Genomic DNA, 18411 nt, shown 5'->3' on the forward strand with positions numbered 1-18411 from the left:
TTTGAAGACAGAAGTATTACACTACCATAACTAATTGGAGTGATTCAGAGTCTCAAAGCACAAATACAACACCACTTCTGTATAGCACACTGGAGGTCTTTGTAGTTCCAGTTCATTTCAGGAAAATTCCTGAATAGAAATAGGGTTAGGTTTGCCTCTGAGCACTTTGTTTAAGTGAACTATAAACAGAGACATGCCTGTAACACCAGCCATTAGAATTCAGAGTCATCAGTAAGGAAGAAAAGTTGCCATTAGCAGTAAGTCAGGCAGTGTACCGCAGATCGGTCTGGAGGAGTTGAACTCCCCAAGACCTCGACATTTATCGGTGAGTTCCCAGCCACAAGAACACATTCAGCCATTCTAATCAATAGGAGTCTAAATCACAGCTTTACTGCCACACTTAGGTCTCCAGATCAGCAGGAAGGAGAGGGCAAGGCCTGCAGGCAGATGAAAGGTAGTGGGAACTGCTGGCAATATGTATAACAAATCAGAGAGAAAACCTGCTAGGCAGTGGGGGAGGCATTAACAGCTGAGTGAATTGAGTGCTTGGGTTTGCATTTTCCATCTGCTGAGCCTGGCTTAACTTCTGTCTGGCAGGGCCCTGGCGCTTTCAGTGGGCAGTGGAGTGCTCACGACTCCCTTTGTGCCACCAGGGCTGAGACTGATGTAGCAGAGAGGTGTCAAAAGGGAAAAAAATCCACATATTAGGATCATGGACGTAGTGCATTAAGTTTGTAAGCCTCTTACTGTATTTTGCAAGAACTGGGTGATTATCTGGATTTTCAGGGTTCCCCACTGAGGGGAAACACATTACATGTTTCATGGAAAGGAAAAGACTTCCTTGAAAGGGAAAACTTCCACTCTCTTGAAACTTGCTGAGTGCTTATATTCTGTTCTTAATTGTAACATTTTGGGCATGCTGACTTCTCTGCTTTCTCTTGGTGCTATTGTCAGTCTGAGGACTTTTTGTTACTTCTATAGTTTAAATAGTCTTTATTTTTCATTGAATGCTAACACAATATATTTTAATGCGTATATACATAAATACAGCTGTTAGTGAGCTTCCCACTAGAACATATCAAAGCATATCACACATCCTTAACTATGCTAATAATTGTTTCCCATCCTCAAGCATACTTCAAGTGGCTGTTACAACCCCTTCAAATAAAGTTTAAAAATTTCAATATTTAGGAGAAGTTATAATTAAAATGAAGTACAAACCAACAATGCATTTCTGTTTGTTTTGTTACCTTACACAACAAGATATTTCCTTATTGAATTTATTTCTTAGTAGGAAGAGTGCTTTTTGGAATATTTTTCAAATAAAGTAGAAACAAAAAAAACTTCAAGTCCTAGGCATTGCAATAGACAAAAAAAGTTACACATGGTATAGTATCAGGTATTCTGAATGTATTTTATATATCTCTTCCCAAGTACAGAGCTGCATATTCTTTTATATTTGGGGTCTATTAAAAATCTAATGAAGTAGTTGTAGGAATACAATAGTATTCCATTAATGTTCTTTTTTTCTATCTTAGACATTAACATTACTAAGCAGCATCAAGGATCAGCAGTATCCATTAATAACCTTCAATACTGTCTTCTGTAATACATTAAGTACCTTACATACTCTGTCAGTCATAAACAAAACAATTAGGGAGTTTCGAAAATCCATTAAAACTACAGAAGACAACCAGTCAGCCACAAGTAACATAGACTTTGCTGAAAAAAATGGCATTTTTAAAAAGTATCAATGTATATATGATGAAAGGTTCTGTTCTAGTTCTTTTTCTGACTGTTCCACTGATATTAGAAGGAGTACTGAGCAGAGAACCAGGATGGAATAGGCCTTAGCTTTATGCTCAGATGAGCTGTTAAAATGCCCAGTCTCTGAAATCAGGAAGAAACAGCACAGGGAGCCACCTAATGAGCCTTTACGCTTTCCTATGTTAAGGATTATGGGTCCTGTTCTAAAAATACCCCAGTTCCTTATGTGGTACAAAGAAATGCTCTAGTCACACAGTAAGAAACTGGCTGTTGTCCCTGTGAGTCTCCACCTGACATAATGGACTAGAGAAAGGGATTTTCAAAAGAAAACAGGTTTAGATTCAGCATTTTATAGTAATTAGCTGACCTTCCAAAAATGACATAGGCATTAAGAACTTCCCAAATCACTAGTGCTTGACTATAGGAAAAAATTTTCTGAAGGAACAACCAAACTGGTACTGCAGTTGTGTTCTCCAGCAGATTGATCCCTTGCCACCCTCCACAGCACCATGGTGAGTTTTATATGTATTGTGAATGTAAAATTCTAGTGACTCACACCCTTGCAGGCATTTAAATTCCTCATTTAAACCCAGGAGTAACAGTGAATTCCTGTAAGTTTGTCACATCATTTCAGAATGAGGTAAAACTCAGGAGAGCAATCATAGCACTATGATAGCATAGGCCTTAGCCAGCACAGCTGGCTGGTTCTGGAATATATTTCCATGAAATGTAACTTTTTCAAGGTACACTGTGAGGCAATATGCTGTTTGTAAATAAATGTTGGTAGCAGATTAGCAAATTTCTCCAACTCCACTTAAATTCAGCCAGATGTTTATAATATGTTCATAATGAGAAGGATGCATAGTCATTATCTTTATAATTTGATAGAGAGTGCATGTAGGCAAGTATAATGGAAAAAATCAGATAAAAACCAGTGCACATAATTCAATAGGACCTTAAGTAAAAGATTGAAACAGAAGACAAGAGGAATAGAAAACACTTAATAGTTTGCTGGTAGATTGGAGATGAGTTCATGTTTATATTTCATTCCTTTCCCATGCAAAGGGCACTGAAGAAGAAACTGAGTTGGCAGTCACAGATATGCAGCCAATGTTGAGAAATAAAAAAAATTATTATTTGGCTTCATCTGGGGTTTGAAATCATGCTGATGTAACAGCTAAAACTATATAAAGGAAATATGGTTTGACATACAAAGGAAACTGCCAAACGAGAGTATTTATTAAGATGATATTTGGAAATGTATTTAAGAAACAATTGGGAAGTTTCAGCTGTGAAACATAGTTTAAAATCTTTCTACTCACATTGTAAATACTTATGGAATAGGTAGTTACTAAGCCAAATGCTTAGCAGAGCATATGCAGCTATGGATAAAAAGACACCAGAAAAATTAACTTACTAGAGTAGTGTTGTTCAGGTTGGAATTTTTGATTTTAAATAACATTAAATATAAAAAAACCTCCATTATCTATTACAGAGGCATACTGTTTAGGACTGACTTCCTAAATATACATTAATCAGCTCATGTGATTAGCTGACATGCACAGTATGATTAGTTTTATTCACCAGTCAACATCTGTGAGTGGTAGAAATGTCTAGAAATGAACACAGTATTCATGTCTCTATTTTAAAGATGGCACTGAAGCACAATGCTTGGTAACTTAAGTGAATGCAAAGGTATCTAAAATAAACTTGAGCTTTCCTCCTGAGCTGCACCAAATCATCTTCTGCATCAGTGTAGGTTTCTCTCAAATGGTGCACTAGATGAATACAAACAAAAGACTATTTTAACTTTGAGCTTGTAATAGATTTCCATGCCACATTCAGATTTGGCACAATTTAACAGATGTAGTTAGCTTCCCTGGAGCTGCATACACTATATAAACTGACTACACATCCAAAGTTCCCTGAATTTCAGAACTACCTGGTACTAAGATTCATTGCAGGGTAGTGGAAAAAAATTACTTCCCATTCACTAGCTTCATTCAAAATAAGGAATAAATTCATTGAAGACTAAATAATTGCAATTACAGTGGAAAGACTTGACAAGGACACTGAATTCATGCAAGTGATGTGTGACAGTTCAGCTACAGAAATAATGCTAGCTGAAAAATAAGCTTTTCTTCTAGCTTTCAGCATAGTAACAGCCCCAGTGCTGTACAAGATATTTGTTTTGTGCTTCTTCAGCATCAGGTGAACAAACACAGACCTTTACCTTGTCTTTTATTCTGCCAAGCTCTTTGTAGATGTTTAGAAACAGCTACACACAGTACAAAGGCCTAGCCTACAATTAGATGTGTATAACTGAACCCTTCATCATACAAGCACATCTAGATAACTGAAGGGTTTTTTTCTGCTTAGAGGTCTGTTTAAGTCAGTGAAGTTTCCAATAAGTGCAAGGATTGCCCAGGTGATCATTTATAGGCTTGTGTTTCAATGCAGTATTTTTATCAAGAACTTCTTGTTATTAGTAAAACCCACCTGATCTTTCATGCATCTTCTATGCAGTACAACACTGCACTGGGCAATATGCCTTCTTGGCTTTATTTTATATGTGCATAATACATACACAAATAAAAAGTATCACCTGCAAATAATATTTGGAATGTGAAAGACACAAAATGTAAACATTTTATTTGGCAGTTGTTTCAAACAGGTGAATAAATAAATGGAAAAGTACATCTTAATATTCTTTATAGCAACAGATGCAGTTGCACATGTATTTACATATTGTGGATGCAAAGAACAGTTAATTCAATTTCTTTTTGTTAAAAAATGCAACTTCCAACACCACTAGACTTGACAATTAAAGATGAAGATACTAGTAATACTTTGTTCTAGCAATCTCAACTTTTAAAGGCATTCATTTGGAAGTAAGATAAGAGAGTCATCATGCATTTAGTTCATTTTGTCCGCTTACGGTAGAAAGTCTGATGTAATCTCAGAATTATGAGTGTCATGCGCTTAAGTCAACTATGACATGTTTATAAATCAAAGTAGTTCCCTTAAAACTTGAAGCAAAGAGAAAATCTCGTTTATCGATGGAGACATGTATGAAAGATCTTGGTGCCTGCACGTTTAATTCTTGAAACTTCACAAATTTTGCCTTTTCCGCATCCCAGTAATAGACTTGAGTGAAAGAATAATCACTTCCAAGAATGGCATATTGATAATTATTTATCTGAAGCGGTTGGAATACCATTGACCCTCGGGATGGCATCCTTTGTAAATCCAGAAATGCTGAACCACCCCATTTCATTACTTTAGAGTCCCCAATAAATCTTGTTAAGCAAATGTACACATCCTCCTTCACCTTGAAATGCTTCACTGCATATGCATCTTCCATATCTTGAATATCAAACCGCTTAACAAATTCATTTGTTCCTTTGTTCCATTGATATATTACAGGTCTTTGCGAACTACTTGACAGAATTAAATGTGGTTTGCCAGATATTTCAAGATACTCCACATCAGTATCTCTGTACCAGGCATGCAGAGACTGATGGGAATAAAATCCATTCCCATTCCATTTGTAAACCGTGGTGAAACCAGCCTTTGAACTGTCTGCAACAACAAAATACCAGTCTTCAGCAATCCTGAAAGTTTCAATGTCATTGGGTTTTCGGATTTTAAGGATTTCAATATCTTGAATTTTTATAAACTTATTAGCAAAAATATCTCTTTTATATATGTGGGAGCCTCCAAACAGCTGTGCGACAATGACATACAGCTGACTCTCAATAACTATAGGTTTACACACAACAGTTGAAGTACCTATAAAAAGAAAAGTAAGAGACAGGGTTAGTATCACTTTTTGGATAATTTGTTGTAAGGTTATTTGTCAAGCAGTATTCATACCTGTAATGTTGTCGTAATTCCTGAACATCACTTCCACATGGTCCCATTCAAGAAAGATGCATTTTCCAGTAAAAGGCTGAGCAATAACCACATGTTCATCATTCATATATGAGAAAGTATCTACTGACAGAGATTGGTATGGCAGGGACTGATAAACTTCAAATTCTGCAAATTGTACACAACAGATGATAATTACAGAGATACTTTACATACTGTACTGAAAAAACATCTGCTTATCAGATACCAATTTATTACAAATTACAGTATTTCATCACTAGTAGAATTTTTCTGTTGATAAAGGAGAACTGCAATTTGGTTTTCAATCTTTCTCAATAAAAAGAGGTACTGTTTTATGTCCCAGTTTTCCAAATCATTATGTAACATACTAAAGTTTGAGTAGATACTGAAATATAGGACCCTGCTCCCAAATGATTCCCATGTCAGATTTAGACCAGCAAAGTTCATATTGATTTTAGTAGAAATTCCACCCAGAATGCAGCATTCCTGCAAAAATGGGGTCTAGAATGAAAATCTACAGTTTGACTTTAGGAAGATTAAATAATTTGAGGCACATTACCTGTAATAATGCAATCAAACTCTTTTGGAGAGAGGCTATTGATCTTGCGCTTCTTATATTCTGGTGGGCTTTCACAGTAAATGTCTTCAACAGTTGCATTGGTGCTGCCCAGCCACTCCACTAACCACTTGAGTTTGCAGTCACAATTAAATGCATTGCCTCTAAGATCTCTACAACAAAAAAATCATGCATTGAAAAGAAATAGTCAGCTAATGTATTTCTCCTTGAGAACAACAAAACAGGCTTTTATTAAATAAGTGCCCTCTTGCTTATTCTTACTTGAGGCCTTCCTGACTTAATTTATCCTGACCCATAGTTAAATCTACATACCAGAACCCATACAGATTTAATTACATTAAGGTAATCAAGGAGACCTTAACTTGGTGATCAGTCAGAAGTTTTTATCTATTTCTCCAAGTTTACAGGTACATAAAAGTCTCCCATACTAATGGACTCCTGTTTCCTTTGCATTACTCTTTCTCAGTAGAAGAATTCTGGATAAAAAAAAGGAATTAATGTAACCTGATGGTCAGCCCATCAGTATTCACTATCTCCTTTAGCTACACTCATTTAGGTCTTCAGGAGATACAAGCAAAGGAATTCTGTTTAAGGCCTTTACAGCTGTCTTCAGTCAGATTTGTGACTGTATGTACAGGAACAGGCGAGCGCCAGGACCAGACTGTGTAACCACCTGGCCATGCTCAGCCTTGCCAAGTAATGCTCCAGATCCACTGCCCATGGCCACATCTCACTGCTGCAGCTCTGCTCCAGGGATTCAGCCTACCTGCTAACACTGGGAGCAGGCAAAGGATTTTCTGAGCTTATCATACCAGATCAGATGGAACAGGATTTTTACTGGTATTTTTATATATATATATATATATACACACATATACATACATACACACATACATACATATATATACATACATATATATATATATATAATATATATAAATAAATGATATTTTGATATTTTGATGTTTTGATATGGTTGCAATTAGATTTAGTATGGGATACTTACTTAGACCCATGCTTTATTGATAAAAGTTAGCTTTCCCAGGAACTTTTTCCACATTAAGATGTTACTCCATTAAGTATCTTCTACCTTCCCTGCATGCCTTGCTCTCTCATGCATCCCTAAGGATCCTCCCTTCTTATTCACGAAATCTTAATGAACATGCAGCTTTATTACATAACTACTAACAATATTACTGATCTTCATAACTGATGGAATATTCAAAGCCATCACAAATTCCCAACACCGGCAGACAAAAAAACCCAAGCCTACTCATACTGTGTAGTCTCTACCCACTAACAAGACCCATTACTGGCTAGTGGTGTGAATGGTTACTCAGAATGTCCTCTAAAATAATCTCTTTATACTTCTATTATAATTAAAATATTAAATAATTGCTTTCTTACACATTTGTTAAAGAATCCAAGCCTTTAAATATGTCTTTTGGAAGTGACTGGAGATTATTATTTGCAAGACTCCTGTAAAAGAAAACACCTCAGTATTAGTGCTAGTTGTTCATGAAACTACACATTTTTGCAAATTGTGATATACTGTGTGGGGTTTTTACTTATGGCAAAGAACACTGGCATTCTCCAACACTTAGTTCTAAAAGATTGCTTTTAAGAATAGCTCATTTGCTTTGTGAGTTTTCCTTCCACTAAAATGCCATGTCTCCTGCTTTCTCACTCTTCAGCAGCTTTGCAGCATTTACAATAATTCACTTAGCAGAGTAAAAAGTGCTATCACCTTTGGTGTTTTGCCAACACCATTTAAAATAATTAGTCTTGATTGGATCTACTGATGTTTTCCCTACAAGATCCCAATACATGGTGCTCATATCACTGCAATTTCCCCACTTTCTTGTACCTCTTCTAGAAGGAAAACCTTACTAATATGGGCTGATGGGCTTAGCTTTAGCTCATAGTTTTTGAAAATATGCAGTAATAGGCAATAAATTGTTGATAAGTGTGAATTGCTTTCCTGGCATGTGCCTGTGTAAATGTTTATTACACCAGCAAAAAAAAATTATTAATTCCCAGTTTTCAATGTTGGGAAAACTTGTTTAAATTCAGTGAATATTCCAGCTAGTAAAAGTGACAAGGAAATGTGAGCAGGCTTTGAACAAACAGTATATTACATTTCAGTCTGACTGCCTCTGTGAGCCTGCCAAAGGTCTCAGATGTCACAAAGGGCATGACAGAAAAAGAATCATGTTGTAGGGTATAGTCTATGCCTCTTCCAATTAACAGAATTATTTATTAGTTATGAGAAGAAACAAAAATGGAAAGAAATCATTCTTGATTAAGATCCCAGTTAGAATCTGTAGCTAGTAAGACTTGGAACCTCTTCTGTTTTAACTTGTAAACATAAATGTTATTTATCAACCACAATTTCTCTAGCCAAGCAAAGACATTTAGGCACATACTTAAAACACAAGAACAAGCCCACATGTACTAGGTCTGCTGCCTCATTTAAAAATAAGTGTTTGTCTGATCAGGAACAGTAAATATGGGATGCTTCCATTAGTTCATTCTGACTTCACAACTTTCAAAGTACATCTGATTGTAACACTGTATGTGAATGTATCATGTGCTTCATTTATGTGCAATTTCATGCTCCAAAGCAATTCTTTAAAAATCAGATAACCCACATGGAGAAAGCTGTGTGGACTTGCAAGCTGAGACAAGTTTAATGCCCTATATTGTTTCTATATGTTATTATATAGCAAACTGAAAGGGAGGGTGTACTTGGAAGTAGGAGGAGTTCACCGCTGCCATGGGTACCTGACTGACAGAAAAATTTAAGTAAGGTTTATCCATTTGCCAATTTTTGATTGAAAATCATGCATTTTATGGTCCACTGTTAAAAAACATACATATTACAAAACACTGTCTTGCCTAGATGGTCCTGTATGGGGTATTTGGATTATAATAAGAGAGTAAAGGTTGGCTCAAGCATGCAGGTAAACTAATGGCGCCAGTTTTGAGAGAAATGCAATCAAAATTACCCATTGTGCATAGAAATTACCATCCAATGCTAACTGTAAGATTCTGACATTAAATTAGTAAATTAGTAAAAAAAAATGCAGTCTTTTAAAAATTTTTCTGTTTTTAAATGTACTCTGGTCAGCAAATAAGTCCTGTTGCACAATAATAAATTCTACATGTCTCTCTTTTACAATAAGGACACACTGTAATTAGTGAAGTTAATTGCATTATAGAAGTAAAAATGTTTGGATAGCTTACTGCATTCCAAAATTTATGTTGTGAAAAGAAAGTAAATAGAATAAATAGGACAAAGTTCATCTTACCTAACTTCATAGAACTTATTTGCATGCTCATTTACTATGATTCTTTTTAATATATTTTATGTACACAAGTACTCTCTTGTTTCTTAAATGAAAATTGCCTCAGGGTGCCAAATGGATCATTCTTAATGTGTATATGCAATTTCCCCCAAAAGATGGGGAGTGGTTCTTCAAGCAGATTAAACTAGTGGTACATTTGCAGTTATTTGCCACAAATTTCTCATTGTCTTTGTGAATAGTGCTCCATGGACAATAGCAGTATGATGCACACATCTATGTCCCAAAAATGTGCATGCAAATGACAATGGCTCCTCAAATGTGGATCTGTCTTCTGTATATGTTTTCTCTTGTGAAACTCCTGAAGCATCCCCAGAAACCAATGTAACAGGCAAGACAAGATGGTAGCCTTCCTGTGGAGAAGAAACTGTGCCTTCCTCTGTTTTAGAAAAGCAATTTGTTCACTGGCAGCAGCAGCTACTAAATAAGTAAATGAATATGATAAATAATGTACTGGACCCACTTGTGAATATAAAGCTATTCATGTGCGTAAATATTTTGAACATAGGGTCCCGGTTACCAGCCTTATCCAGCTATCTTTTTTTCTAACAACAGTATAATTCTGCCTGTACCTCCAATATGGATTGTTATGGGATGTGCACAGCCCTTTTATGTACCTCTTTCCCTCTCCTCTCTCGTTCCTCTTCCTCAGACCTAGAGCCATTCCATAAGTAACTTTATCTACATGAGCAGTCACAGTAGGCTTAGTTCCAGCCAGCTGTGAATCATGTCCTGACCAAAAGAGAAAGCATAAAGTGTTTTATGGTGCATTTACTAGGTGGTGAAGATGTAGTGAATTGCAATTCAACTATTATATTTATGCATTAACTGTTTAAAATGGAACGTTTGCTTTCTCTCCTCTGTCAAAATATATGAAAGAGAAAGTTAAAGGGCCCTGTTTCAAAACCCTCTTGGAGGCTATCATGTTAAGGCCAAAAGGTCAGGATCCCCTCCCCTGCCTATGACACACACCACATGACATGCTTCAGAATGCAGATGCTGAGAACTGGGTATAAACCCATGCCAGGCACACTACAGATTTTTTTCCTTTTCTTGTTTTGTATTTTTTTTTTCCTGTTTTCTTATAGTGTGTATTTTGTTTTTAAAAAAATGTAGTCCTCATTAAATTAAATTATTGCTACAAGATAAACTTGCTGTAAGATAAGAGACAAAAGCCTGTATAAAAACTGTCTTCCTAGCTCAGAGACAAGGAAGCTACTCTTGTTTGCAGTGAAATGTTGCAGGTATTTGTTGCCAATGTCAGAAATGCTCCTGCTGCTGAGGATATGGGGAGCGTTGCTCCTACAGCACACTGGCATCCAGAGTGCCTTGGAGCAATTTCCCTCCCAGCTCATGCAGCAAGGGGCTGCAGCAGGTCAGAGGGCAGGGACAGCCAAAGGGCTGAGCAGCACACAAGGAACAGTGATCACATCCCAGTGCCAGTGTGTGACAGGTCCTGACTGTGGGATGCTCCTGCTCCCATGCAGGAGAGGACAGGGTGCAGAGGAAGGTAGGTGCAGAATGGAAGAAGTAGATCAGTAAGCCATAACAAAAATATCTTGTTGCAAGTCTCCAAAATTGCTCTGGGTGGGATTTTTCAAGTTTGATTTAATCAAATTCTTCTGTATACTATTACTGTCATAAGTGAACAGGGCACAGAGAGTGATGACCTGTCCCAAGAATGGCTGTAATATTCTCCAGGATGCATGTCAGACTGGGGTACCTGAGAAGAGGTGTGGGTCCATTCCTCAGCCTCTCACATTCCTACTCACAGCTCCCACCTTCCTCCTTTTCAAGTCCCAAACTGGGACTGACCTCATCCAGCGCCAAGATTCCCAATTCATACTTCTCCCTGCTCCTACATGCTCAGCTGGAAATCCCCTGTGCTCCAAGCAGAGAAAGTCAGGGAACTACTGCCAAACATGCAGTGCTTGGAAGCTGTTTGTGTCTTTGCCTTCTACACATACCAGTTTGGAAGTCTTTGGTGGAAACACAAAGATTAACACATTCTAATCAAATTACAATTAATGCCACTTAAATAACTATGAACAGTTATATGTGAAAATGAGAAACAATACAGTGGTTCAGTTACTATATTAAATATGCAAAGTAATATGTTCAATCACTTTACTTACAGGTGAATTAAAGATTTCAGTCCTCTGAAAGTATTTCTTGAAATTGATTTAATGTTGTTGTTCTCTATGAACCTGTAATGGGTCATAAAGTGATTCTGGTCAAGCAATGCCTGGAAATTGGAAGCCCACCCACTCTCTTCAATAATGCCAGGAAATACACTTTTGTCCACTCACAAATATTCTAGATGAGGAAGGCCCATGAAAGCATCATCACTGATAACATCAAAAGTGTTGGACGTAAACAACCTGCATAAGGAAATGCAAAACAAAAGACCATTAGGTTATCAGCAGCTTTAGAAAATGGTTCAGCAAGGCCCAATTTCCACTGCCTGGTTTCATGTTTTTTTTCTGTGCAAGCACTATAGGACTATAAGGCTGAAATATTGCACCACAGTGTGGTGCAAAGGGAAGGATCCAACAATTGTCTACTGGGGCCATCTGATAGAATTCCTTTGACTTCTATGGGATGTAAACGTGGGTTTATCATGCCAGTAAAACAATGGGATTGTATAAGTGCCTTTGGAGATATACTAGGACAACAATGAAATCTTCAAGTACTACAGAGGTTTAAATTGTCTTGGTTTAAATTGCTGGTTACCCTGACATCAGGTTGAATTTGCAACACTGGCAGGAATGAAAATCCTTTAACTTTTAAGTTAAACTTCTGAGTGTATTTAACCTGAGGGTATTGAAAGTTACTGGGAAAAAAAAAAAAAGAAAAATCTCTTAAATTCAGTCAGTGTTCAAATCAAAAATATTTTTAAGACCTCACTAAACCTCTTGGAGGTACTCTTAGCATATGCATCTAACAGTAAAAATACCAGCAGCACATTTAATTTTATGTAATTTTGTAAGCATTAAAAGTGGACTAGCATTGATTTTTCCAGCTTTATTCATGCTTATCAGCCATGTTAGCATTTGTCCATTATAATCTAGCCCTGGACTGCTACATTTTTAATGTGGTGGGACATCATAAAGCACGATGAACTTCACCCCAGTGGAATACTACATGCACATCTATATTTTAATCAATTGACCTGATGGATAAATAGATTCATACTGTGGTATCCTTAGACATTCAGGAATGCAAGATTTCCAAGTACTAATTAATCCACTTAATGAGTTAATCTCTTATGTTGATGTTTACATTCAGAATAAATTGTAGATAATTTATTTTCTCAGTTGGCTGTTTCAGATTGTGCTTTTTCCACCTTCAGTACATTCCTATATGAAATGTATGAAAAAATACAAGCAGGAAATTCTTCCTTTTTGTCAAAACCAATAAATACTTCAGTTTTAGAGAAAACAAGTATTTAAATAGAATTCTTGAACCAGAAGACCAATTTATTAAATCCTGCAACTAATTTTAGTTTTCTGATATGATTTTACTGGATAATTTTTCCTTTTCTGCACTCCACTCAATAATTTACAGAACAGGGTGGTATCTCTTTAAATAGTATTGCCATTTTAGAGATTGCCAGGCTTACAGCATAGGTCTTGCACTTGGTGAGCTCATTTGCCTTCCAACTCATACCCCTTCCCAATGGTTACATCAGATGTATTTGATGCACAAAGTATTTTTGCCCCAAATTGTCCTCAGTCACCATAATTGCTGCTTCTGGGGCTGGAGGCTGAAGGTATGGCGCTGTAGCTGGGGACTGTGTCACTTGGCAGCAACAGCACAAGTGCGAGCAGGTACAAATCCTGATGCCATGATTGCCTCCCTTCTTCCTTTGGGCTTTCATGTCTTCAGTTTATAAGAGCACCCTCAGCATGTTGCTGATACACAGAGATAAAAGTGCTGAAGATGAGAGCTGGGAGGTTTTCTCTGCATTTAGGGAACACTCCTGCTGGCACTTCACCATAGCTGTGTAGGTTCTCTGTGTTTTTGTTGTCGCACGAAGAGCACAGAGCATGCCGTCCATACTACACAAGAAGAAAAGCTGTCCTGGACTGGGAGTTACGAGTAGTGTTTAGCTCAAGACCATGATTTTTCCAGAGACCATTGGGGCTACTACATTAAAAATAGTAGTAAATAATAATAGCAGCAGAATTTCACCATATTTAGACATCTGTGACTGCTGTATTGGAGATATCCAATTACATTTGGACTTCAAAAACGTAATGCTGGAGACTATTTCTATATGCATTTCTATTATTATAGAAATACATACAAGCTGCTAAATCTTGCTGTTGGCTAAATTAAACCTACCAATACATCTATAATCATGCAAAGCTAAAAATTCCTGAAATATTTAATTAACGTAAGTGTTCCATATTCTTATTCCCCTTACTATCTTCTGCCAAAGATAAAATTTTTCTTTCCCACGTACAAACCGGAGTGTTGTCCCCACAGATACAATCCTGCTCCTATGGTCTGTGTTAAAGGAGTCATTTACCTTAGATCAGCAGCCTGAAATTCCAAGGATGGCAAGCAGCTCAACTACCATGTTAAAAATATATCTGGAAAACACATCACTCATCAAAGCCCACAGTGGAACAAACCCTGCTTTTCTGGGGTCATAGTTTTTGTTGCAGCATTTATGAACAGCAGCACAGAACGTGCATTTCATTGTACAGTAGAAATGGAAATTATTATCATTACCAAAATGTCATAAGACGTTGTCCAAGCCCACTGTGCCAGGCACTATAATAACTCAAAATAAGATGACTGTGTCTGTCCTACTCTACCATGCCCAAATCCGCCTGCTTTGCAGTGGGATTGCTAAGTGTAGGTGGTGTATCGTAGCCAAGAGAGATGATGTCCTACTCATTCTCTTCAGATACAAGCCCCACCAGGGCTGCTGCTTTTTTCCCCCCCTCTCATTTGGAAGGCCCATTGTGGCAATTATGTGAAATGTGTCCCTTTTGTGATCTGTGACCACCTGAAAAAAGCTTCTCTGGAATAAAGCACCATGGAAAAGCATTTAGGTTTCCATAGTAACTGCATTTACCTATTTACCCTGTATCCAAAATTGTACAGTATGTCTGCAACTCCTTATCAGCTCCACTTGAGGTAGCAGAGTACAGCCAGGGTCAGGGCTTCAGCTATTGGTATGCCACCAGTTTAATGTAACAGCCAGACAGCTCCAGTCCATCAGCACACACCTCTGACCACATCCAGAGCGCATGGAAGTGGGTTTGGGACAGACATCCGATTCTGGTTTTGATCACACTGGGGAGTCTGCCTTGCAGGATTTCTGAGACAAATCTGGGTGTGTATCAGGCTGGCAGCACATCCACTATAAACAGTTCAGGTTACACCCCCTCTACCTCTGTATAGCTCACAATTATATAATTGTATGCCCACATTTCTAGGAAAGCCTGTGAGCCTGTAAAAATCCTATGCTGAAATGCAGCTAACAGTTAAACATCCCAAAATATTCTCTTTCCGTCTATACCTCATCACAGTATTTGATTTTTAAATAACTACTTCAGTCTTTAATTGGAAGAAAATTGTCATTACTTTTAAGATCATAAAATGACAAGCAGGGTCAAATCCAGGTACTATGAAGGCAAAACTCCCACTGAAGTGACTAAACTTCCACAGAAGTCAATGGCAATTTTACATGGAAAAGGACTTCAGGACCTGTCCCACTGCAATGATGGGCCTGATCTGGGGGGTTCTGAGCTCACAGTCGATGGGAGTTGCAAATGGACAGCTTTACACTGGGATCAGGTCCCAGGAATGCAGGAAATAAACAAAAATAGTTGTTGCAATACTTAAGTCCTCACTGTAATGTTAATTAAAGTATAATTAAGATAACATGCATTCTGTCACCAAAAGCTTCAGCATGTAAGCATTTGTAGTACTGACAACAGACAGCCTTGCAATATACTAAGTAAAAATTAAACATGCACTATCTTTCAAATTGCTCAAAAGTAATGTATTTTATGATCTAATAAATCTTCTGCTGCTGTTTCTTATAAAATTAATACTAAGACCCTTTCTGAAATATTTATGAATACATATACACTTCATAACAAAAATTGTATCATATAAATATTTCTCACAGAAGCTGCAGAGATGGTGTGAGCAAAAAACTCCCTTCTGGGATTTTAGTAAAAGCAGATCTCACAAAGGATCTGTAAAGAAGAAAAAAACAACCATACATTAATGTAGCCTCATATATCCATGGTTATAAGACTGATCTGGTCATCACAGAGAAATTTATTTATATAAGTAAAAAAAAATTACCTTCCCCCCCCCCCCAAATATAATATGACAGGTTTCATGTACTATACAAGAAGGTATGAAATGAGATGTGTGCACATACACAGACAGACAGACAGATGAAAGAGATATAAAAATCAGGATTCAAGGATGCAGCACAATTTTAACACATTAGCTGATGATTCTGAATGCTGGAGGTACTCCCTGCAGCAAGCAGGGAGTATGAACTGAGAACACCACACATCCTAGTTCATTTTAAAGCATAAATTAAATAACCAAATGCTTACAGCCCTTACAGTGAGATAACATCAGGCGGAACGCTGCGAGGAATAGATCTGGCATTTTCACATAAAGCATTATCTTTGGTACAAGTACACCAGGCAGGACATTTTGGCTTCACTGGTTTCTTCCCTTCAGTCAGCAAAAGCACAGATAAAAGGCATAAGAAATAAGCAATTCTTCTAAAGGGTCTGCTGGCATTTCCCATTCTTTTGATCCGCTCTCGTTCCAGCCAGTTGAAAGAATATCCCAAAACATGAACAGGGTTCTTTATTCAGCCATTGGATGTCTTTCTCTAAGTCCAGGTCAATATTTGTCTCTGCTTCTCTGCTTTCCCAACCCTTTTCTTTCTCTTTCACTCTGTTTTTGTAGATAGAAACCTGCAGCTGATCTGTATGTTTCCACTCACTCAGGCAACGTACTGCTCAGAGAAGAGACCTGCGAGGTGCTGTAAGATGGGGAAAATCCAACCGGCTGAAGGGAAAAAAAAAAAAAAAAAAAAAAAAAAAAAGGAAAGAAAAAAAAGACTTGCATCACCACAAAAACACTGAGCACAACACAGCATTAGATTGCAAAGTGATGTAACTGAGAAATACACTGCTTTCTGTTTTCACAGGGAGGCCCTTTCCCTGTTTCCAAAAATAGTACAGCATTATGTTTTGCTGGTGGGTGGGTGAGTGGGTGTGGGGTGGAGTGTATGTGTGTGGGGGAGAAATCAGTCATCTCTTACTGGATCCCTACAACCTCATGAACCTTTCAGAATTAGCTTCACATATTGCAAGCAGCAGAACTAATGGCAGTATCCACAGGAAAATGAAATCGAATGAAACCATCAAAAGCATTGCTGCAAAAACTGTTAGATTCATTTTTATCCTCGGCCTTTATTGCACATATTTGTACCACTGAAAAACAAGCTGCCACACATGGAAAATATTACAATGTATGAGAGAATGCCTTTGACTGTCACTCCTAAACAAAATATTTTCTCATGCAAAATAGATCCCAAATACAGCTCTTTTTCCCCCCCCTTTTTTATTTTTCCTCTTTTTTCCCTTTTTTTCCCCTCAGAAAAAGAATGCTTCTTATTTGTTGCATGTTTTCTGAGCTGGTTAAATGAAGGCATAGGTGGATCAAGCACAGTTCTATATGAGAAACATTAATTTAAAGTTCAAGTTAAAAAATGTATTTTCTTGGTTTGATTATTTTTGATGAAAAAAAAAAAAAAAAAGAAAATTGTCATTTAAATACCAGCTATGTTAAACCTGTAGTTAAGAATGGACCTTCTTTGAAGAGTGACAGGATAAGGACAGATCTTGGTGGTAATAATGAACCTTTACAATACTGCCTGGAGGCTGCAATCAAATGAGTGCTAGGTGTGGTATGAGTGCTCTGTGAGATACAGTCCTCAGCCTGAAGACTTTACAGTAAAATACATTAAATATTTTATTGGAAACTTAAGCAGTACCTAAGTATTACTTTATTTAGAATTGTAAGACAAAGCTAACAATGCCAAATAGCTGGGAAGCCACACAGGATGTTTTTTGTTCAATATAATATTGCTATTAGATCAGTTTTGCAAACTTTAACAGTTTGCAAACTTTAACGCTTCCCCATTGGATAGTTTATATTAGACAGCTTACAAACACTACTGGGGTCAACCCACTGGTACAAACATTTAACACAGTCAGGCTCACTATTAGCTCCTTCACATGGATGCTGTCTCCTCCTCAGGGGACACCTGATCTCCTGATGAGGAGATCTCTTTTGACTTCTGGTTACCCCTCCTTTGGTTTCACAAGGCCACCTGGCTCTAGCTCATTGCTCCTGCCACAAAAAGCCACAAAATCACAAGATCAACGTCAGGCCATGTCTATATTCCTCAGGAACAATCCCAGCAAGGCCTTAGTGCATATCCAGGTGCCCACCTGGGATTTGACAGGCTATGGGCAGAACAACAGCCTGCAAAACTGCAAGGAATTCAGTCTAAGGCTACAAGGATCCAGCACTGCTGAATCCTTGACTGGGTGGGGGCTGAGGTCCATCTCCCAGGGATGACACCCAGAGCTCACACCAGGTGGTGGGACTGCATCCTCTGAGGGACTGCTGCAGCCAGAAATGTCCAGAAAGCTTTCAGAGACAGATGGCCACCTTCAAAGGCCATGCTGGGAGAGGACAGCAGTGCCTGTGCATGGGCACACCCTGCCAGGCATCTGAGCTCAG

The 18411-nt window shown here is 37.7% G+C and overlaps 1 protein-coding gene across 3 annotated transcripts in view; it reads right to left on the bottom strand.

The window, feature by feature from the left end:
- Window positions 1-4319: 4319 nt before the first annotated feature.
- LGI1 (leucine rich glioma inactivated 1) overlaps window positions 4320-18411 on the bottom strand; it is a 28879-nt gene continuing 14787 nt past the window's right edge. Inside the window, exons 1-8 of one of the 3 annotated variants that reach the window (XM_058810423.1) lie at window positions 16209-16441; window positions 15753-15824; window positions 11913-11984; window positions 11739-11810; window positions 7646-7717; window positions 6221-6390; window positions 5644-5808; window positions 4320-5559 (exon numbers count right to left, since the gene is read on the bottom strand). In XM_058810423.1, the coding sequence (XP_058666406.1) occupies window positions 4742-5559; window positions 5644-5808; window positions 6221-6390; window positions 7646-7717; window positions 11739-11810; window positions 11913-11984; window positions 15753-15824; window positions 16209-16399 (1632 nt within the window). In that variant the 5' untranslated portion in view covers window positions 16400-16441 and the 3' untranslated portion in view covers window positions 4320-4741. Of the gene's footprint in view, window positions 5560-5643; window positions 5809-6220; window positions 6391-7645; window positions 7718-11738; window positions 11811-11912; window positions 11985-15752; window positions 15825-16199; window positions 16666-18411 lie in introns of those variants that run through there. The other 2 variants (XM_058810421.1, XM_058810422.1) reach the window with 2 other exon arrangements.

The sequence above is a fragment of the Ammospiza caudacuta genome, chromosome 9 (assembly GCF_027887145.1).
Source record: "Ammospiza caudacuta isolate bAmmCau1 chromosome 9, bAmmCau1.pri, whole genome shotgun sequence".
In the NCBI taxonomy this organism is placed as follows: domain Eukaryota; kingdom Metazoa; phylum Chordata; class Aves; order Passeriformes; family Passerellidae; genus Ammospiza; species Ammospiza caudacuta.